The sequence below is a fragment of the Calypte anna genome, chromosome 27, assembly GCF_003957555.1.
Source record: "Calypte anna isolate BGI_N300 chromosome 27, bCalAnn1_v1.p, whole genome shotgun sequence".
In the NCBI taxonomy this organism is placed as follows: Eukaryota; Metazoa; Chordata; class Aves; order Apodiformes; family Trochilidae; genus Calypte; species Calypte anna.
In genome coordinates, this window is record NC_044272.1 from 310,732 (window position 1) to 327,368 (window position 16,637).

Here is a 16,637-nt window from a genome sequence, read left to right on the forward strand (position 1 = left end):
GACCGTAGTTTTACGTTACCTTCGTACTTATGAATAATGTAATTAGTTCTACTGGAGGCATGAGAGCAGAACCAGACTGTAATTGTATAGTCCAGAATTAGAAGAACTATAGAGAATCCCTCCCTCCCACCTCACCCCTCCTCTTTGGAGATCTTTCTTTGTTCTCACAGTAGTTATTTTATTTCCTTGCTGAAAGGGTTGTCTGTCGAACAATTCTTGAATAAACTTTCTGTTATCAATTTTATCTTGTCCTATCAGTCGGATTTAAAGGCAATAAGTAAATAATGGGTGTGTAAAAATAGAGAAGGGAGGAAAGGGACAGAGTCCTGGCAGCGGGATTCCTGCCTGCGTCCCCTTTTTGGGGTGAAATCCCGGGGGTTTGGGTTCGGGCCCGGAAGGGCTGGGCAGGCCCCGCCGTCCACTCCGCGGCCTCTCCGCGGTCCTGCGCGGCCCGGCCCGCGCCCGCGGCCACAAAGGGGAATCACGTGGAACAGGGGCCGAGCTGCTATTGGACCGCGAATGAAAACAAAGGAAAAGGATTAATAAAAAAAAAAAAAGGGCCCAGAGTTTCCATGCGAGGACCTTAAAGGTGGATAGAAATTAAATCACTTATAATTAATTATGATTAAAATACATGCACACACACGCACACAAACCCACACACATCTACACCCTCCGCAGACTAACACACCCTTCTAAAATGGTAAAAAAAAAAAGAGAAAAAGCCACTGCAGGAGGTTATGTTACCAGTGCAAGCAAAAGGGAGAAGAACCCTCTGCCAGCAGCAAAAGCAGATGGGGTAATGCCGTGAATAATTTGCTTTTTATGCTCTGAAGCCCTAAGAAAAATTATATTAAAGCAGCGAGGGCCAATAAAAGTTTTATGGTTCTGGAAACGGGGTGATCTGATTGTCAGGCTCGAAAATGTTCAATTTCTGTGGCTGATGAAGAGGGGAAGATCCCCTCTGGAGGAAAGGAGAGGGGGGCTTTCATTGCTGAGGGCAAAAAAAGGGGTGAAAAGGCTGTAGAAGGTACCGAACAAAAAGGGTGAGCTGTAGAAAGAGAGAGTGTGTGTTTTACAGCTCAGAGGTGTGCCCAGCCAGGGCCATCCGGAGGTGCCATAAACCCAGACGCATAAAAGGGTCGAGTGGAGAAAGCTTTCCATGAGAAATGATCTGGCGTTTCACTCCATCTCTGATCTTCCCTTAATAAATGAAGTTCCAGGTTAATAATTATCACCTTCCCGCAATAATAAATAATGGTGTACAAGGGAGACAAGGCTTGTTTTTCTCCCCAGGAGCAGGGCTGGGTTCTGCCCGGCCATGCAGACAGCACTTTACCACTCGGGTACCGTCATTTAAAAGCATAAAAGCGTTCAGGCTCTGACTGGGATCGGCTCAAAGAACAAGGGCTTGGCTTGGGCTTCTCCTTGGATTTTTTTTTTCCCTCCCCTGTCTCACTGAATATATTTTTTCGTCTGACATCCTGCACGCCATGTTGCTGGGATTTGTGTCAGGGATTTCTAGGAACGAGTTAAAATCGGGGGGGGGGGGGAGAAAAAAAAGGCAACTCTGAGGCTGTGTAAGACCTCTCAGCTTCTCCCCTCTCCTGCAACTCCTCACATCCACAAATTATTGCTCCGCTGTGTTAAAGAACGAAGACAGAGGTTGTTTCCAATTATTGCATTTCTCTATCGTTCACTGGCCATGTGAATTTATTTTTATAAGATGATGTCTTTCCCCTTGAGTAAGGAGATTCCTTTTTTTTTCCTTGGGCCTCCTCCTGGTGCGTGGGAAAAATCCCCCTGTCTCCAAGAGGTCTTTTTAGTTCTCTCTCTCTCTTTTTTTTTTTTTTTTTTTTTTTTTTTTTTTTTTCAGCTTTCGTGTTAGCAAGAGAAGCCAGAACTGTTGGGAACGGGGCTGGAAGGAGTTTCCTTTCGCATCCCAAACTCTTTCACTGCATCCCAGCTCCCTCAGAGTCCCTCCGAGGGCAGGGAGGAACCGGCAACCTCGAGACAAAGACCAAGGCTCCCAAGAAATTCCATTTTAGTCCGAAAAAGCAAGAAATGATGGGAAACTCAAAGATTAATTTTTATGTCAGTCCTGAGCTGTCGTGACTGAGTAGATTTATGCTGATTTTGATAAGTACATTCAAATATGTGAAATATTTAATGAAATTCCCCCTTCAACCCAGCTGCGGTTTGCAAATGGTTTTTATTATTATTTTCTTCACCCGTTTGCTAAATACTCTTCTGCTTCAGCTTTAGATTTATTATGTGTTCCTCAGAAACCCTTGCCACCCACACAGATGCTTGAACTGACAAAAGTTTCTAGGCTTCTCCCTGCGTGAATGCAACCAGTCCCTCTCTGCTACAAAATGGGAGAACTGGAGCTTGAATAAACAAACTGCAAACCAGCCACATCTCCAGGCTCCAGCAGGCAGCTTAATTTTTTTTTTTTTGGGTACACAGTATTTTTTACTTTCTAGATCTCCCGCATTCAATTCATTGGGTCAAACTTTTAAATCTTCCCTGGTTTCAGTAATTCTTTTGCAAAACCAGATTTCTTCCCTGAGTGAGTTAGGCTGAGCTGTCAAAAGTCTTTCGAGAAAAAGATTGATCGTTTCTCTCTTCTTTTCGGTTTGTGTGGATGGGGGGCACTTTAAAAGGAAGAAGACGGAAAAAAAAGTCTTCCTGGGAATTGACTTTTTATTTAATTTATTTATTTTGTAAACTCTGGAAGTGGAGCTGTTTTAAAAAAAAAAGGGAAGAAAGAAATGTGATTTCAAAGATATCCGTGACCTTAAAATATGTCTGGGCATTAAGGAAAGTGTAAAGGGTCCACTAAATCTGGCTTTAGAAGCAGAGGGATTAGGCTTTTTTTCTTTAAAAGTGATTTAACCGGATAAATCGGGCTGCTCTGACTGCACTTGACATAAAAGCTCACTTGATTTCCTAAGTGCTCGTATCCAGACTCACACAAACTTCCGGACCAAACCCTCTTGCTAGCTTGAATTTTCCAAGCTCTGGAACCTATATATGTATTAATACACACACTGCAAATGCCCCCGGGCACTCCGGGTTGCCAGCCCAGAGATCCGGCTCGCCTGCATCTCCCTGGCACCTCCGAGGGGTGCAAAGTCCCTTTTCCCACCCCTGGTGCCCTTCCTGCCCCGGGGTACAAACTCACTGGGTGTCTGGAACCGCTCAGCACTGGTAGGGAAGCAGCACCAGGCACTGCAGGCAGTGCAAACAGCGCGGGCAGCTCAGGCAGCGGCTCCCATCCCGCATCCCGCATCCCGTTGCCCCCGGCAGCCCCACGGCCGTCGGAGGGGAGAGCTGCGGGCTGGATGGGGTGTGTGTGTAGGGAAGGATTTTTCTAGGGATCTTCTATCTTTTTTTTTTTTTTTTTTTAATCAATTAAAGAAAATAATGCTTTCTGTTTGCCACCAGGCCCCGCCTGCCATTGGCCAGGGCTGGCCACGTGACCAGGAATTGGCTGCAATTTCGCCCCAGTCTCGAGTTTAATAGAGCAAGGTCCCCATCCGCCTGTATTATCAGCAATATAACAATTATAAAAAGCCCGAGAACCATCATCATCACTGCCATAAAAACCGAGGCCCTCAGATTTCTTCCCCTCTCTCCCGCCTCCTCCCTCTCCCCCCTCCCGCTTTTTCAACCCTGGGCCCTGGAAAAGCCATGAATTTTGAATTTGAGAGGGAGATCGGGTTTATAAATAGCCAGCCTTCGCTCGCAGAGTGCCTGACGTCTCTTCCCGCTGTCCTGGAGACATTTCAAACTTCATCAATCAAGGACTCGACATTAATTCCTCCTCCTTTTGAGCAAACAGTCCTCAGCCTGAATCCTTGTTCCAGCAGCCAGGCAAGACCGAGGAGCCAAAAAAGAGCATCTCATGGCCTGCTCCAGCTCCAGCCCCAGCCTCCGGCACAGCCCAGCCCCTTGGCAGCGGAATTCCCCTGGATGAAGGAGAAGAAATCGTCCAAGAAAGCTACCCAGGCTCCATCCTCTTCTTCCTCCTCTTCCCCCCCATCATCTTCCTCGGTGCCGGTCCCTGCCGCAGGATCTCCTGCAGGTTCGTATAATGAGGGGTGCAGGGGGTGTTTGCTGGAATCTGAGAGGAGCCGAACAATAAACAGTCTTTCCCCCATCCCCTCCCCCCTGCCCTAGAGCAGTCCTACCCCTCTGTCGCCGTCTGCCCCCATCCAACGTATTCTGCCCCGCACTTTCCCCGAAACTCTGTCACGCAATAAAATACACCGCAACGATGTACACAGACGGAGAGGGGGGGGAGGGAATTCTCCCTCCTCCTCCCCCCGCAAATAGAAGAACAAATTGCTGTAACTTCAGCGAAAACGAATAAGGAAAGGGATTCGGGAAAGCCGGGATATGCTTTGGCTCCAGCGGGGGGGACCTGGCAGCTGAGCCACATCTCCATTTGCCTTACTTGCCCTTCCAGCCCTGAATTTTTTGTTTTGTTTTCTTTCTTTTGTTTTGTTTTGCTTTTCTTTTACAGCCTCCAGGAGAAAAAAAAAAACAAACCAAACCAAACCCACACAAAACAAACCCACAACAACAGAAGAAAAACAAAACAAAACAAAACAAAAAAACGAAAGAAGAGCGGTGAAGGGAAAGACGGGCGTGAGGGTAGCGCGGGGGCTGCTATGAGCAGGATGGAAAGGGAGAGAGCCAGCTCCCCACTGAACATAAAATAAATTCACCCCCAAGTCCGTCCGTCCCCCAACCTGCCCAATCAAGTGATAGTCTCCCTCCGAAGCGCCCATTGCTGCTGAGATGCCCGGGCCAGGGACTCTTCTTCCCCCGGGACAAAATGTTTAAGGCACAATTCACTGTTTATTTTATTGGCACCGTTCAGGTAAACGCCCGGGCAGGAGCAGGGCGGACACCGGAGCTCATTGGCCAGATAAACCAGGAATAATGAAATCAAAGCCCCGCAGCGCCCGTCCCAGAACTCCTGGAGGAAAAAAAAAAAAAAAAAAAAAAAAAAAAAAAGGAAGGAATGGGTCGAAATACCCCTTGTTCTCGAAGGTGGCAGAGAAAGAAGGGCTTTAAAGAGAAAGGCCAGGGAGCAAAATCCTTTCTTCTCCTTGGGGCAATAGGACCTAAGAGTGATTTCCAAGCTTCTTCCCCGACGGGAAGAGTTTAATTAAACATTTATTTTCTCCTGTAGCGGCTCCCCCTCCGTTCCCCGGACCCACGCTCGTTGGTGAGGGGAACAGCTCTGCCCGCAACAGGGAGGGGATGGATCCAGACCCTCCACTTGCCCCCACTCCCTCTCTTTGCAACGTGCGGTTTTTTGTTTTTTTTGTGTGTGTTTAAGACATCCAGGGGCTGACAGACACCAGCGGCTCCAGGAGGCTTCGGACCGCGTACACCAACACGCAGCTGCTGGAGCTGGAGAAAGAATTTCACTTCAACAAATACCTCTGCAGGCCCCGGCGGGTGGAAATCGCGGCTCTGCTCGACCTCACCGAGCGCCAAGTCAAGGTCTGGTTCCAGAACCGCCGCATGAAGCACAAGAGGCAAACCCAGTACAAAGAAAACCCTGACGGGGACCTCGCCTACCCAAACCTGGATGAGGGCAGCGATCCCGCAGAGGAGCCTGAGGAGAACCCGGCTTTCGGGCCGGTTCCGGAGCCCGGCGGGCCCTACCAAAGCAACAAACCGGGGAACGAGGAGCCCGAGAGCCCCCGGTTCGAGGCGGCCGAGGCGGAGCGGGTGGCAGCGGGGGAACACGGCACCACCGCCGGCCCCTCGGACCCTGCCTGCCCCGAGGGCCAGGACTCGCCTTTGTTACCAGAGCTGAGCATCTTCTCGGCAGAGTCCTGCCTGCAGCTCTCGGAGGGGCTTTCCCCAATTCTTCAGGGCTCCCTGGAGAGCCCCGTACACTTTTCCGAGGAAGACCTGGACTTTTTTACAAGCGCACTTTGTTCTATAGATTTACAACATTTAAATTTCCAATAGCGGCCCCCACTCCCGCCCTCCTCTCCGGTTCTGCCCCATTCCGAGCCACCGCCAGCTCCCCCCCGGCTCCTGCAAGAGGGAGGGAGGACGCCCCAAAAATAAACCCGAGCCATTTCTCATTCAATCACCTCATCCCGGCCCCCAAATACTTTCTTTTTTAAGCTCCTCACCCGGTGGGACCAGAATCACCCTCCCAATATTTATTCTAAAAGGCTCACATGAAAGAAGAGCCAGAGTTTTGCTAAATGCAGGTATTTAATTAGAGGTTTTGGTTTTTTTTTTTTCCTTATTTATTTTAAAGAACACACACGGTAATTCTCATGCTCATTAGAGATGTCAGCCCCAAAAAGAAAACATTTGTAAATCCTTGAAGCGACTTTCTCAGGAACCAGAATGAGACTTTTAGATTTCTTAATAAAGTAATAATTAAAAAAAACAAAACAAAACAAAACAACAAACAGAGGAATTTTCGTTCCTCTTTTTAAGTTTTAGATGTAGACTATTTATTCAAATCCTTTAATAGTAAATGGCAAATTATTTATTGTATATTATTTTCATAGAGTAAATAAATGTCTTTATAAAACCAAGAAACGTGTGTTGCTCTATATTTCATTTGAAAAATGGACTTGCTTTTTTTTCCTAAATCATTTGCCTTCCTCTTTCCTGCTTTGCAGTAATTATGTGCTAATAATCTCCTCGTGTGCACTGCAGACAAAAGAAATTGCTCCCAACTAAGGTTCAAGGGGTTTCTGCAGTCTGAAATAGCTGCTGTATTCGGTTCCGTTTGCATTTTCCTTGAGCTTTTATTTTTCCCCATTTATTTTATTTTTTACTAAATATGAGCGGGCCATTTTTTTTTTCCTAATTTTAACACCAGCGGTTATATTTTTGTAACTGAAAATCCCTCCTGGACGGAAATCGCCCAATAAAGGGACGGAAAAGCCACACAAAGGCCGCTCTCGAAGAGGCGCTGGGGGCCGCGGTGGCTCCGCGCAGCCCCCGCACATTCCGCGGCCCGTGCTGGGGGTCCCCGCGGCGACGCCGCCCCTCAGCCCGGCCTGGCGAGGCGAGGGCTGCTCCCTGCCTTTAGCCCACTCTTTTTTACTCTCATCTCTTACAGCAGCAGCCGTCGCAGCAACCCTGCCGCAGCTACCGGGGGCTGAAACCTCCCGGAGTACAAAAAAAAAAAAAAAAAAGGCAGAAAGGGAAGATTTGGAATAAAAGCAAAAAATCCCCTTGGGAAGGTTGTGCTTGCCGGCATTTTAGTCAACAAATAAATGCTGGAGAGGAGGAAAAAGGAATAAAAGATCAAGGCAGAAAAAGGATTATTTTTTCTTTTCTTTCCTCTTTCTCAGCTGTACAAACCAGAACCCCCCGGCTCTCTAAATCCGTGAGCTCCTTCGTGCTGCTCTGTCCCGGCTGGCGGGTCCCTTTCCGAAAGCTTTCTCGCAACATGTAATTTTAAATACAAAACTCATATATCAAGGAGGGAGGGGAAGGCGGAGGGGGTGGGGAGGCTTATGAATGAAAAGGGGTCAGCGCCGGAATCAATCGCGGTGACACCCAAAATAAATCATATTACGTCTTTGCTAAGTCATTGCTGTTTCCTCAGACACGGCAGAAATTTGGGAGGCGTTCAAGCGGGGTTTGTGCGAAAGTAACGCGGAAAGAGGAGTCCGGGGAGCACGAGGGGTGGTGTGGGGAAGGGGCGAGCAGCTGGGAAGGGGGGACACACGGGGACACCCGCAGAGGCGGCCTTAAAATGGCGCAGGGAGCCACTGGGGGCTGTTGTCTGGTTTGGTCGGTGGCTGGAGCTTGCCTGGGTGGTTTCACCCCCACCCTGGAGACCCCGGGAAAAAACGCTGGAGTCCGGGAGACTTCCTCCTGGCTGCCCGGTATTTTATTTCGGATTAAGAGCATCAGAGCCAGGCTTGCTTTCGACTTCGGGCAGTAAAAAGAAATAAAATGAAATCAAGGAAGCCCTCGACAGATGTTTTCGAAATTGCTGCTGGAAGATCCGGATTATCTCTTCCCGCTGTAACAAAGGGGGGTTGACTTTACGGCTACCTTTTTATCCTTACTAATACTGCCAGCCTCTTTCCCTGCCAAACGAGCAGACGTTTCCAAATGTGCCAGCACCTCACTCCGGGAAGAAGTTGGTTTATATTGAAAATCGAAGTAGATTGCAATGAAAATATGCAAGTGAAGATTACTGAGCACCTTCCCATAAATAAAAAGCAGCGCCTAGAGCAGCCTGCAGACGAGCTGCCTTGGCACCCCAGCCTGGGACTCATCCCACCCCCCCCAAACCCATCGTTCTGCCCTCTCTCACCGAGTCCTCTCCGCTCTCAAAGTCCCAGAGCCATGAGGGGGGAAGAAAGCTCAGGCACAGCCCAAGTACCACAGAAGGCTATTCATTATCTTTAAGTTTATTTAATATCTCCAGCTTCTGGAACATACTCAGCGGCAGCGTTGGCACTGCCAGACGTTGTCTATCAAAGCGCCATTTGTTCCAGTGCTTTACAGATTTCCCCTCTCGCCTCTCCCTCCGCCCCTTCCCGCAATCCTGAATCCAGGCTTGTTGGGGGACGGCGCGATCAGGGAATCAGATGGTCGGGGCTGGCCCACGCCAAAAGCCCCGAGCTGCCGGGGCCGCTCCGCACCCGTCTGGATCGGATCACGGATCTGAGCATCCCCTTTGCCTCTCCAGAGAAAGGAGATGCTTCTGCAACTTAAAAAAACACAGAAACAAACAAAAAACCCAACACGACCCAAACAAAACAAAACCAAACCCCCAACAAAGGTGCTGGGAGATCTATCTCTCCGCAAATCGACCTCGCAGCGGATTTCCACAAACACAGACGCCCCTTCCGTGGGGAAGGGAGGAGGGGAAGGGAGAGGCAGAGGGGAGGGGACAAGAAGGGACAACGTCTTCTGCAGGGTGCCCCCCTCGCACGGGGCTGGGAGGGGGTGGGTTCCCCTCTCGGCACACGGAGGAGGCATCGCCGGGGTGGGACGGGGGAGGGGAAGGGGTTTCCACGTAAAACCTGACACCTTATCAATACAAAGCTCTAACAAGGGCTCTTCAGCAGATCATAATGATCTCAAAGTTGCTGCAGGTCTGGAAAGCATGCCAGTCACAGCCACAGATCAATTCTACACCCACGGAAAGTGACTTAATAAATGGAACCTCGCCAGTTATTATCCTTGCTAACAGCAGGCCCCTTCTTATTTGTCCTAATTAGCAAGACTGAAATGTCGGAGGAAAGAAGGGGAATATTCAATAAAATCTAAATTATTGAATGACTGTAAGATTTCGCCATTAGTTCAGCCATTCTTTACCTTCTTCAAAATGTCAAACAAATGGGGAAGGCATATTTGCAACCCTGCCCTTCTGTTCTGTGCAACTGGAGGGCATATATTAAGCATATTAAGCGTATTCAGCTCTTGATCGTTGTCAAAACACTGCAATTGCCTCACCATTATTAACCTAGAAACATGCAAATGAGAGAGGCTCGCACGTGTTGTAGGGATGCTAAAGTAATATTTATCTTGTGCTGATCTAGTCTGGGGATGTGTTTGCTAAAGAGCTACTCGAGGCCCTGAAGATGTTGAACCAACCCGTCAGAGCCATGGGAAGGCTCAAGGCAACGCGAGCGAGACAGCAAGGCAGGAGTCATGGCTCCGAAGAATGAGATGGAGGAGTTAACTTCTGGGGAATCACCTTCCTCAGAGCTGCCTGTGCCAGGCTCCGGCTCTCCGGGACTGTTCTTCCAGTGGCCGTTTTTCTGGCTGAGTTGTAGCATCCCATTCCAGCAATTAACCACATCCCTGTCCTCACTGCCAGAGCTTGAGGGATGCTCCTGATGTTCCACCATCACCAAAGGAAGGAGCTGGCAGAGGGAATTTCCTTCTGCTCCCATCCTGGCACCTCCCGTATCTGTCCCATGTTTGCCCATTGCCTTTTTCCTCTTTACAGACATCGAAGGGGAAAACACGAGTGATGGGTCCGGGTAAATTAACTTAAGAATCGGCGTGATCTCAACCAGACAAATCGAGTTTCCAGCCCCAGCGGGTTACTGTTTAAACTAAAGCTGGATGATATAATAATGGTGACCTACCAATATTACCAACATCGATGAAGTTGTTGATAAAGCCATGTTGATTAATTCACTTATTAAAGGGGGGGTTCAGGTGGAGCTAGCCCACATCAGGCCTGCCAGGTGCTGGGTCTGAATGAAACCCAGAAGACTTGGGGTTCAGCTCTGGCACCCCTCCTGCAGCTGCCCGAGGCCGACCCTGAGCCCAGACCTAGTCGGGTGCAGGCAAGGGTCCCTCAGGGTCGCCGAATTGTCCTGGAGGAAGGCAAGGGCCTCCTGGAGGGGAGCTCGGTCGAGCTGAGGAGCCTAGAGGGTCTGTGAGCTATGAGAAAGACCTGCACCCACGAACAGCAGATTCAGACCATTCCTCTCCACTCCCATCGAGGAGAAAGGTTAAGTGAACCTCATTAGTGGGGCGACCCGGTTTGCAGCCACATCTCTGCCCCGAGGACCAGATAGAAACAGCCGATGAGATTCAGAAGGAAACAGGACAGGTTCCCCAGAGCCATCAGAGCCATTTGATCTTTTGGCGCAGGGCCAGGCGGGATTTGAAGGGTTTATACCACCCCGAAAAGGGAAAAACCTCGGAAGAAGCATTTCTCACCCAAATCTGCTACTCAAAGTGTTCGGGAGACCAAGAGCATTAAACATGTCCATCTCCCAGGCTAAGCAGGCTCCCAGCCCCTCCCAGCGTTGCTGACCACTCATGAGCTGCCCCGTTCAGTGCTGGAGTCGGTCCCGGTCCCAACCCGGGACCGGTCACCGCGGATGCGCCCGCCCTGCTCCCGAGGGCGGCAGATAAGAACGATTGGATCTTATCTTAATTGTCTTGTATTTATTCTGCAGCTCGGAGATAGCCCGGTGCTTGTAATTCATTAAAAAGATTCCTTTTGCATAGCTTTGGCCTCCCAAACTCTAGAAGCGTTCCTGTTTTGGCTTGTTTTTTCCCCTCTCTCAGTTTTTAGCCCCAAATATAGCTTACCAAGCTATGATCTAACCAAGACACATGCCGGGTCTATACATTTCTCTGACAGTTTCGAGAGAAAAGTCCTTTCTGGTGATAAGGCAGCCCACAGCCAAACACACATCCCTGGTGTCATCAGCACGTCTTATAAATCACCCTGCCAGGAGCCAGAAGTGACATTTCTGACGCATGACACCAAACTTTCTCCGCAGAGAGTTATATTTAACTCCAAAACAAAGCATCCGAAGACTCCGAGCACTCTGGAGCCTTTGGAAATGCCTCATTCCTCCTATGTCGCCTGCACAGAAAACTCGTCGGGGGAAAGGTTTCTTAACCCGGGGTGTTGCCACAAACTGTCTTCACAAGGGCCCTATCGTCCTCCTCAGGAGAGCTGTTTGAAAGCAAACAAACTGTCTTTTAGGGAAAGTCGAAATCTCCCCTCCCTCTTTACCCCAAGGCTGCTGCAGCCCCAACTTTGGTGGAGCTTTAGGTCGCTAAGAGGGAAGAACTGCTCTCGAGAAAAGGTTTAGTTTAATGAGATGTCTCCATCGTGTTGGAACAAAAGGTGCAAAAGCCCCATCTTTCGAATTTAGTGAGGAGGGGGTATGGGTGGGTATCCCCCCCGGCTTTTCTCACCCCAAGCCCCTCTGCCTCGGGGTGGATAGAGGGGCCAAGGGCACAGGATGCCCTTGGGGGGTATGAGAGGTCTCCCGGCACCAAGAGCTCCGTGGAAACACGATGTTATCTTATCTATTTTTTTTCTCTTGCAAGTTCTGAGGGTCTGCACCGAAACCATGTCTCACACCTCCAAAAAGGGAATTAAAATAATTAATAACAGCGGTAATTTAATATCGGATCCAGGGCGAGGGGCTAAGTTGGGGTTTTGGGGAAGGACTCGTAAGCGATTCCCGTTGCTAAGGCGGCTTTCGAAAATACGGCGCAGTCGCCATAAACCGAGCATTTTGGGGAAGAACAGGACACTTTGGAGAAGCAGACAGGAGGAGGGGGACAGCACAGGGCTGAAGCGCAGCTCCCCTTGCCCACCCTGCCCGGGGCCCTCAGTTTAAACCTGAGGCAGTTCCGGGAAGGGGCGCACAAGGGATCCCGGGGGTGCTGGTCCTGGGCGGAGGGGGGGACCTCAGCAAACCACAAAATCTGCTCTGTCTTGGGCTGACTGCAGGTAAGAAGTGAAGGGGCTGAGCAGGCTGCGGATGGAGCAGGTGGCGAGAGGCCGCGCAGTGCCCGGGGGAAGGGAGGGCCCCGTTCTGTGAGGAAATGGGCTCCAGCACCCCATCTTTCTCCATCTGACAGTTACCTCCACAGAGGGACAGGAAAATACAAAAATAATCCTTTGCCAAAGTGACTTCAGCTCTGCACATCCCCTCCTCGGCTCGATCCTGACTTTCACAGAGCCATCTCACCAGGATCTCCTCTTTCTTTGAGACCCCGGGGCTGGAGGGAGCCTGAAGACCCCATTACTCCCCCCGCCTGGGTAAGGATGTCCGCTGCATTTCATGACTAAAATGTCGATCCCATCCCATCCAATTTTTCTACCAACCAAAGACACTGTGCTTTCCCCCTGGAGCTGCCTGAGGTCTAAACTTTGGTTCAGCTTTCGCAGAGAGGAGATGCACAAAAAGCTTTTCCCTCCCTAACTGTGCAGCAGTGAGCTCTCTTGCAGCTAATTCGGAAACTCCAGAAGACAGCTGCATTTTAATGACATAAAAGCACCCCCTTAATGTAACAGCGGAGTGAGATCATGGTGGAAAATTATCAGACAATGCGAAACAATTGATTCAAGGTTGAAATAAACATCTATCCTTTTCTTTTTTCATTTTACACCCATAAATCATCTATTGGAAGCATCGTTTAAATATAATACATTCAATTTAAACGGGATTGCAGCATAATATAAAAAGCACTCCTGGAATCAAATTAGAAACCGATTTCTCTTGCCAGGGGAATGACATGAGAGTTACTTTGAATCTTTATAGTCAGACTTTCGGTCTTATGCAAAAAAAACGAGGTAGGGAGTTTTTAGAGAACATTTGTAGGATTTTATTATTGGATATCTCAGCATCAGCAAAGTCGGCAGAATAAGTTAATAAATAGGTCCTTAGCTCTGGAAATAGTTTTGTCCTTAGTCTTTTTATTGAAAGACCAGAGATATAATTGGCTAGAAAACACGTTGTGGGGTTTGGTTTTTGTTTTTTTAAGGAAGGGAGGAAGGTTGATACCATGGTTGATGCCACGGTCGTTGCAGTTTCTTAACAAATGTTACCCCAACGTGTTGCATCAGCCAAAACCTCCCAACTAAAGGACGTGTTTATGCCTTTCAAAGTGAACTTTTGGCCTGAGGTGGAGGGAGGGGGAAAGCCCTCCTGGTTCTTCTTAGAGGCTGAATAACCAGTAAATATCCTGACAAGTAACAAATGACTGTGGGCGTCATATTGTTGGGTGCCCTTGTCTCCCTTCTGCTAACAAGTAAATAAATGTTGCCTACCTATGTTTCCATTCTCTGAGCAGTGAAGTGGCCGGCCTGGAGCCAGTGGCTTTCCACCTACTCATCAGCTGGACTGTGCTCCAGCCTGACAACAGATTCGAGGGGAAAGACCAAACCAGGTTTGTCATGGAAAAGGTGAGCTTTATGTTCCAGAATCTGTTAAAAAATCCCTCGAGATATCTCCTGGTTTCATCAGTAAATGGTGCATAGGTGATTGGATGGGTAGGAAGACAAGTAGATAAAGACAGGGATAATTTCTAGTCCCATTCCTCCAACTGCTAAGCTGGGCATGGTATTTCTCCAACAAAAGACATTCTGTCTTCCTAACTTTATTTCATCGCCTCATTAGAATATTGATTTAATTACAGTGCTTTTACCCACCCTGGCCCTAGACACAAAGCCGGTGTGGCAAAATTAAAGCACATGGAGCAGATTTTTCTTCTGAGCTTTTATTAGAATCCTCAGCCTAGAAAATGCGAAACATGTTGGAGCCACTTTGTAGGGAAAAGTTTCGAAATGAAGCAAAGATCGTCCTTTTGTGCTTGAGGGACAAGTAGTGACACTCCCCTACCTCTTTACCCTCTGTCTTTCTTTTTCTCACACGGGGACAGGGTTGGGGAAAAAACCTTCCTTTTAAGTTGGGGCAAGGGGAAGTTCTGCTGAAATCGGCTACTCGCATAACTTGGGGACCTTTTTAGCACTTAAAACAGTCGTGGATGATTCTAATTCCTCTCCCAGCCCCTCTTCCCCTCCACCTCTCCGCACCCCACCTCCCTCTTCTCTTTTAAAGTCTTTGAGGAAAGATTTTGACGTATTCGTGTTGTTATCAGATTGATGGGCAGGGTTTGATTGAAACCCCTTTGTCATGCAAATGTCAGGGCCTTGATGGATGAGCTCAGAGATGTGACAAACTTCAGGAGCCCCTTGCTCATTGGGCTGGGGGAGGACCACGTGTCCGCCTCCCCCTGCCCCCACCCCGGCCCCGCCGAAGGCTGCGGGGTTCGAGGGCCAGCGATGCATGGAAGGAAGTTTTACAGCTTTGACATACTATCTAAAGGTTGTAGGGCAGGCGGAATCCCCCCCAAAACAGGCTGACCCTCCTCCATCAGTGGCAGATGGACAATACTAGGATGAACTCCTTCTTAGAGTATGCAATTTGTAACCGTGGGACGGGCGCTTACCATCATTTAGAGCAAAGCTCCCCTTCCTTCCCCTCGTGCTCAGGTAGCCCCTCCAGTGACACTTTGACCGGAGACGGGCGCTTTGGCGTGGGAGGGAGCGCGGCCACGGCCGCCCAGCTCCCCCAGCAGAGCCCCGGCTACCACCCTCCCTCCTCCGGCCGCCCCATCCCCTTCGCCGGCGCTGCCCCGGCCGCCGGGTACCCAGCCCAAACCTGCAGCCCCAGCTACGGGCACCACCAGCTCTACCTCGGTCAGCAGGACGCGGACGGTGTGTACTTCCAAGCGGGTGGATATTCCGCCAACGCGGGATCCAACCTCAGCTCCTTAGCAGAAAGCTACTGCGGGGCGGTGGCGGCCGCTGGGTACCAGCAGCAACACCTTTACGGGCAGGAGCAGCCCAACTACTTGCCTGGCGTTTACAGCAACCTCTCGCCTTCTCTAAACGAGGACAAAGACCCTGCCTGTCCCCCCGAGCCGTGTCCCAACACCGGAGCCACGCAGACCTTCGACTGGATGAAAGTGAAGAGGAACCCGCCCAAGACAGGTGAGTTTGGGGAGCGCAGATCCCATCCGGGTTCGCATCCGGGGGGGGAGGGATGCAGGAGGCAGCTCCCCAGCCCTGGAAGGAGAGGTTGTTGCCTTCCTCGGGGTTTTTACCCAAGGGGACCGGGCTGATCTTACAGGGGAATAGGCACCTGTTCTACCTTGGAGGGTTTTTTTTGTTTGTTTTGTTTTGTTGTTGTGTTTTTTGTTTTTGTTTTTGTTTTTGTTTTTTTTTAAACACCAGCTTAGCGCAGAAACCAGCTAGATAGCTTCCAGACACATTTGATGGAAGGTCCCTGAGCTCAGTTTCCCGCAGGCCCAATGCAATTTTAGCCCAGCTTGGAATAGGAAACTCTCAGGGCTTCCTGCTTCTCCCACAGACGTGGTTTCCATCTCCCCTATTGTCCAACTTCCTTCTCCACGCTCTTCCTTAAATCACAATCTTCCCTCCTCCCTCCATCATCATCACCCTCGCCCTCCCTTTCCACTCCTTCCCATGCGTATTCAACTTTCATGGCAGTTCGCAGGAAACTGAGGGGAATGGATGAAAAAAAAGGAAAGCTCTGCAGAGCCCGGGATGGTGTCCAGGTTGCATCCCTGGGTCGGGAAGCCAGGGGTGGATAGCGAGGGATCTGGGAGGAAGCGGGAAGCTCAGGAAGGGAAAGGGGGAAAGCCCCCCACATCCCAAGGTGGAAATTGCTCTCGCTGCTCCTGCCCTGTTCGTGTTTGCTCATTAACAGCTAAAGTGTCGGAGTACGGGCTGCTGGGCCAGACCAACACCATCCGCACCAACTTCACCACCAAGCAGCTGACGGAGCTGGAGAAGGAGTTTCATTTTAACAAGTACCTCACCCGGGCCCGGAGGGTGGAGATCGCCGCTACTCTAGAGCTCAACGAAACCCAGGTCAAGATCTGGTTCCAGAACAGGCGGATGAAACAGAAGAAGAGAGAAAAGGAGGGTCTCGCCCCTGCTGTTGCCTCCAGGTCCGCAAAGGAAGCGAGTGAAGCCTCGGATCAGTCCAACTGCACCTCACCTGAGGCCTCCCCCAGCTCCGTGTCATCCTGAACCGTGTCCCCGCAGGGGCACAGAGCTCAGCCCTTGAGGGGCAGCTGCTCCCTGCACATCCCAACAGATACACACACACACACACACCTCCCACTCCCAGCTCGCTCTGCGCCCACGCGTGGCAGCAAGGCCACGTTTCCCCCCGAGCGATCCCTCGGGCCACGTCCGTCTTCACAGGCGTGAGAGCAATTCTCCCGTTTGCATTTCTCTCTCTTAATTTATAGACCCTCCGTAAAACACTGGACTCCAAAGGAGCAGCCGTGTGCCCGTATATCCTTAG

The 16,637-nt window shown here is 50.0% G+C and overlaps 2 protein-coding genes across 2 annotated transcripts; both read left to right on the forward strand.

Annotated features, from left to right (window-relative positions):
* Nucleotides 1-3,590: 3,590 nt before the first annotated feature.
* Nucleotides 3,591-6,136, forward strand: HOXB2 (homeobox B2). Its single transcript, XM_008500084.2, has 2 exons — nucleotides 3,591-4,090; nucleotides 5,357-6,136. The coding sequence occupies exons 1-2, from the start codon at nucleotides 3,697-3,699 to the stop codon at nucleotides 5,998-6,000; spliced, it is 1,038 nt and encodes a 345-aa protein (XP_008498306.2). The 5' UTR covers nucleotides 3,591-3,696; the 3' UTR covers nucleotides 6,001-6,136.
* Nucleotides 6,137-14,682: 8,546 nt separating this feature from the next.
* Nucleotides 14,683-16,424, forward strand: HOXB1 (homeobox B1). The gene is made up of 2 exons (XM_008500095.1): nucleotides 14,683-15,292; nucleotides 16,032-16,424. Exons 1-2 carry the CDS (start codon nucleotides 14,683-14,685, stop codon nucleotides 16,355-16,357), a joined length of 936 nt encoding a protein of 311 aa, XP_008498317.1. The 3' UTR covers nucleotides 16,358-16,424.
* Nucleotides 16,425-16,637: the final 213 nt, after the last annotated feature.

Excerpts from the sequence above, each read along its gene's own strand:
- HOXB2 (XM_008500084.2), top strand. The coding sequence starts at position 3,697 with ATGAATTTTGAATTTGAGAGGGAGATCGGGTTTATAAATAGCCAGCCT. Across the intron at positions 4,091-5,356 it reads TGCCGCAGGATCTCCTGCAG|ACATCCAGGGGCTGACAGAC; the intron begins GTTCGTATAATG and ends TGTGTGTTTAAG.
- HOXB1 (XM_008500095.1), top strand. The coding sequence starts at position 14,683 with ATGGACAATACTAGGATGAACTCCTTCTTAGAGTATGCAATTTGTAAC. Across the intron at positions 15,293-16,031 it reads GAGGAACCCGCCCAAGACAG|CTAAAGTGTCGGAGTACGGG; the intron begins GTGAGTTTGGGG and ends GCTCATTAACAG.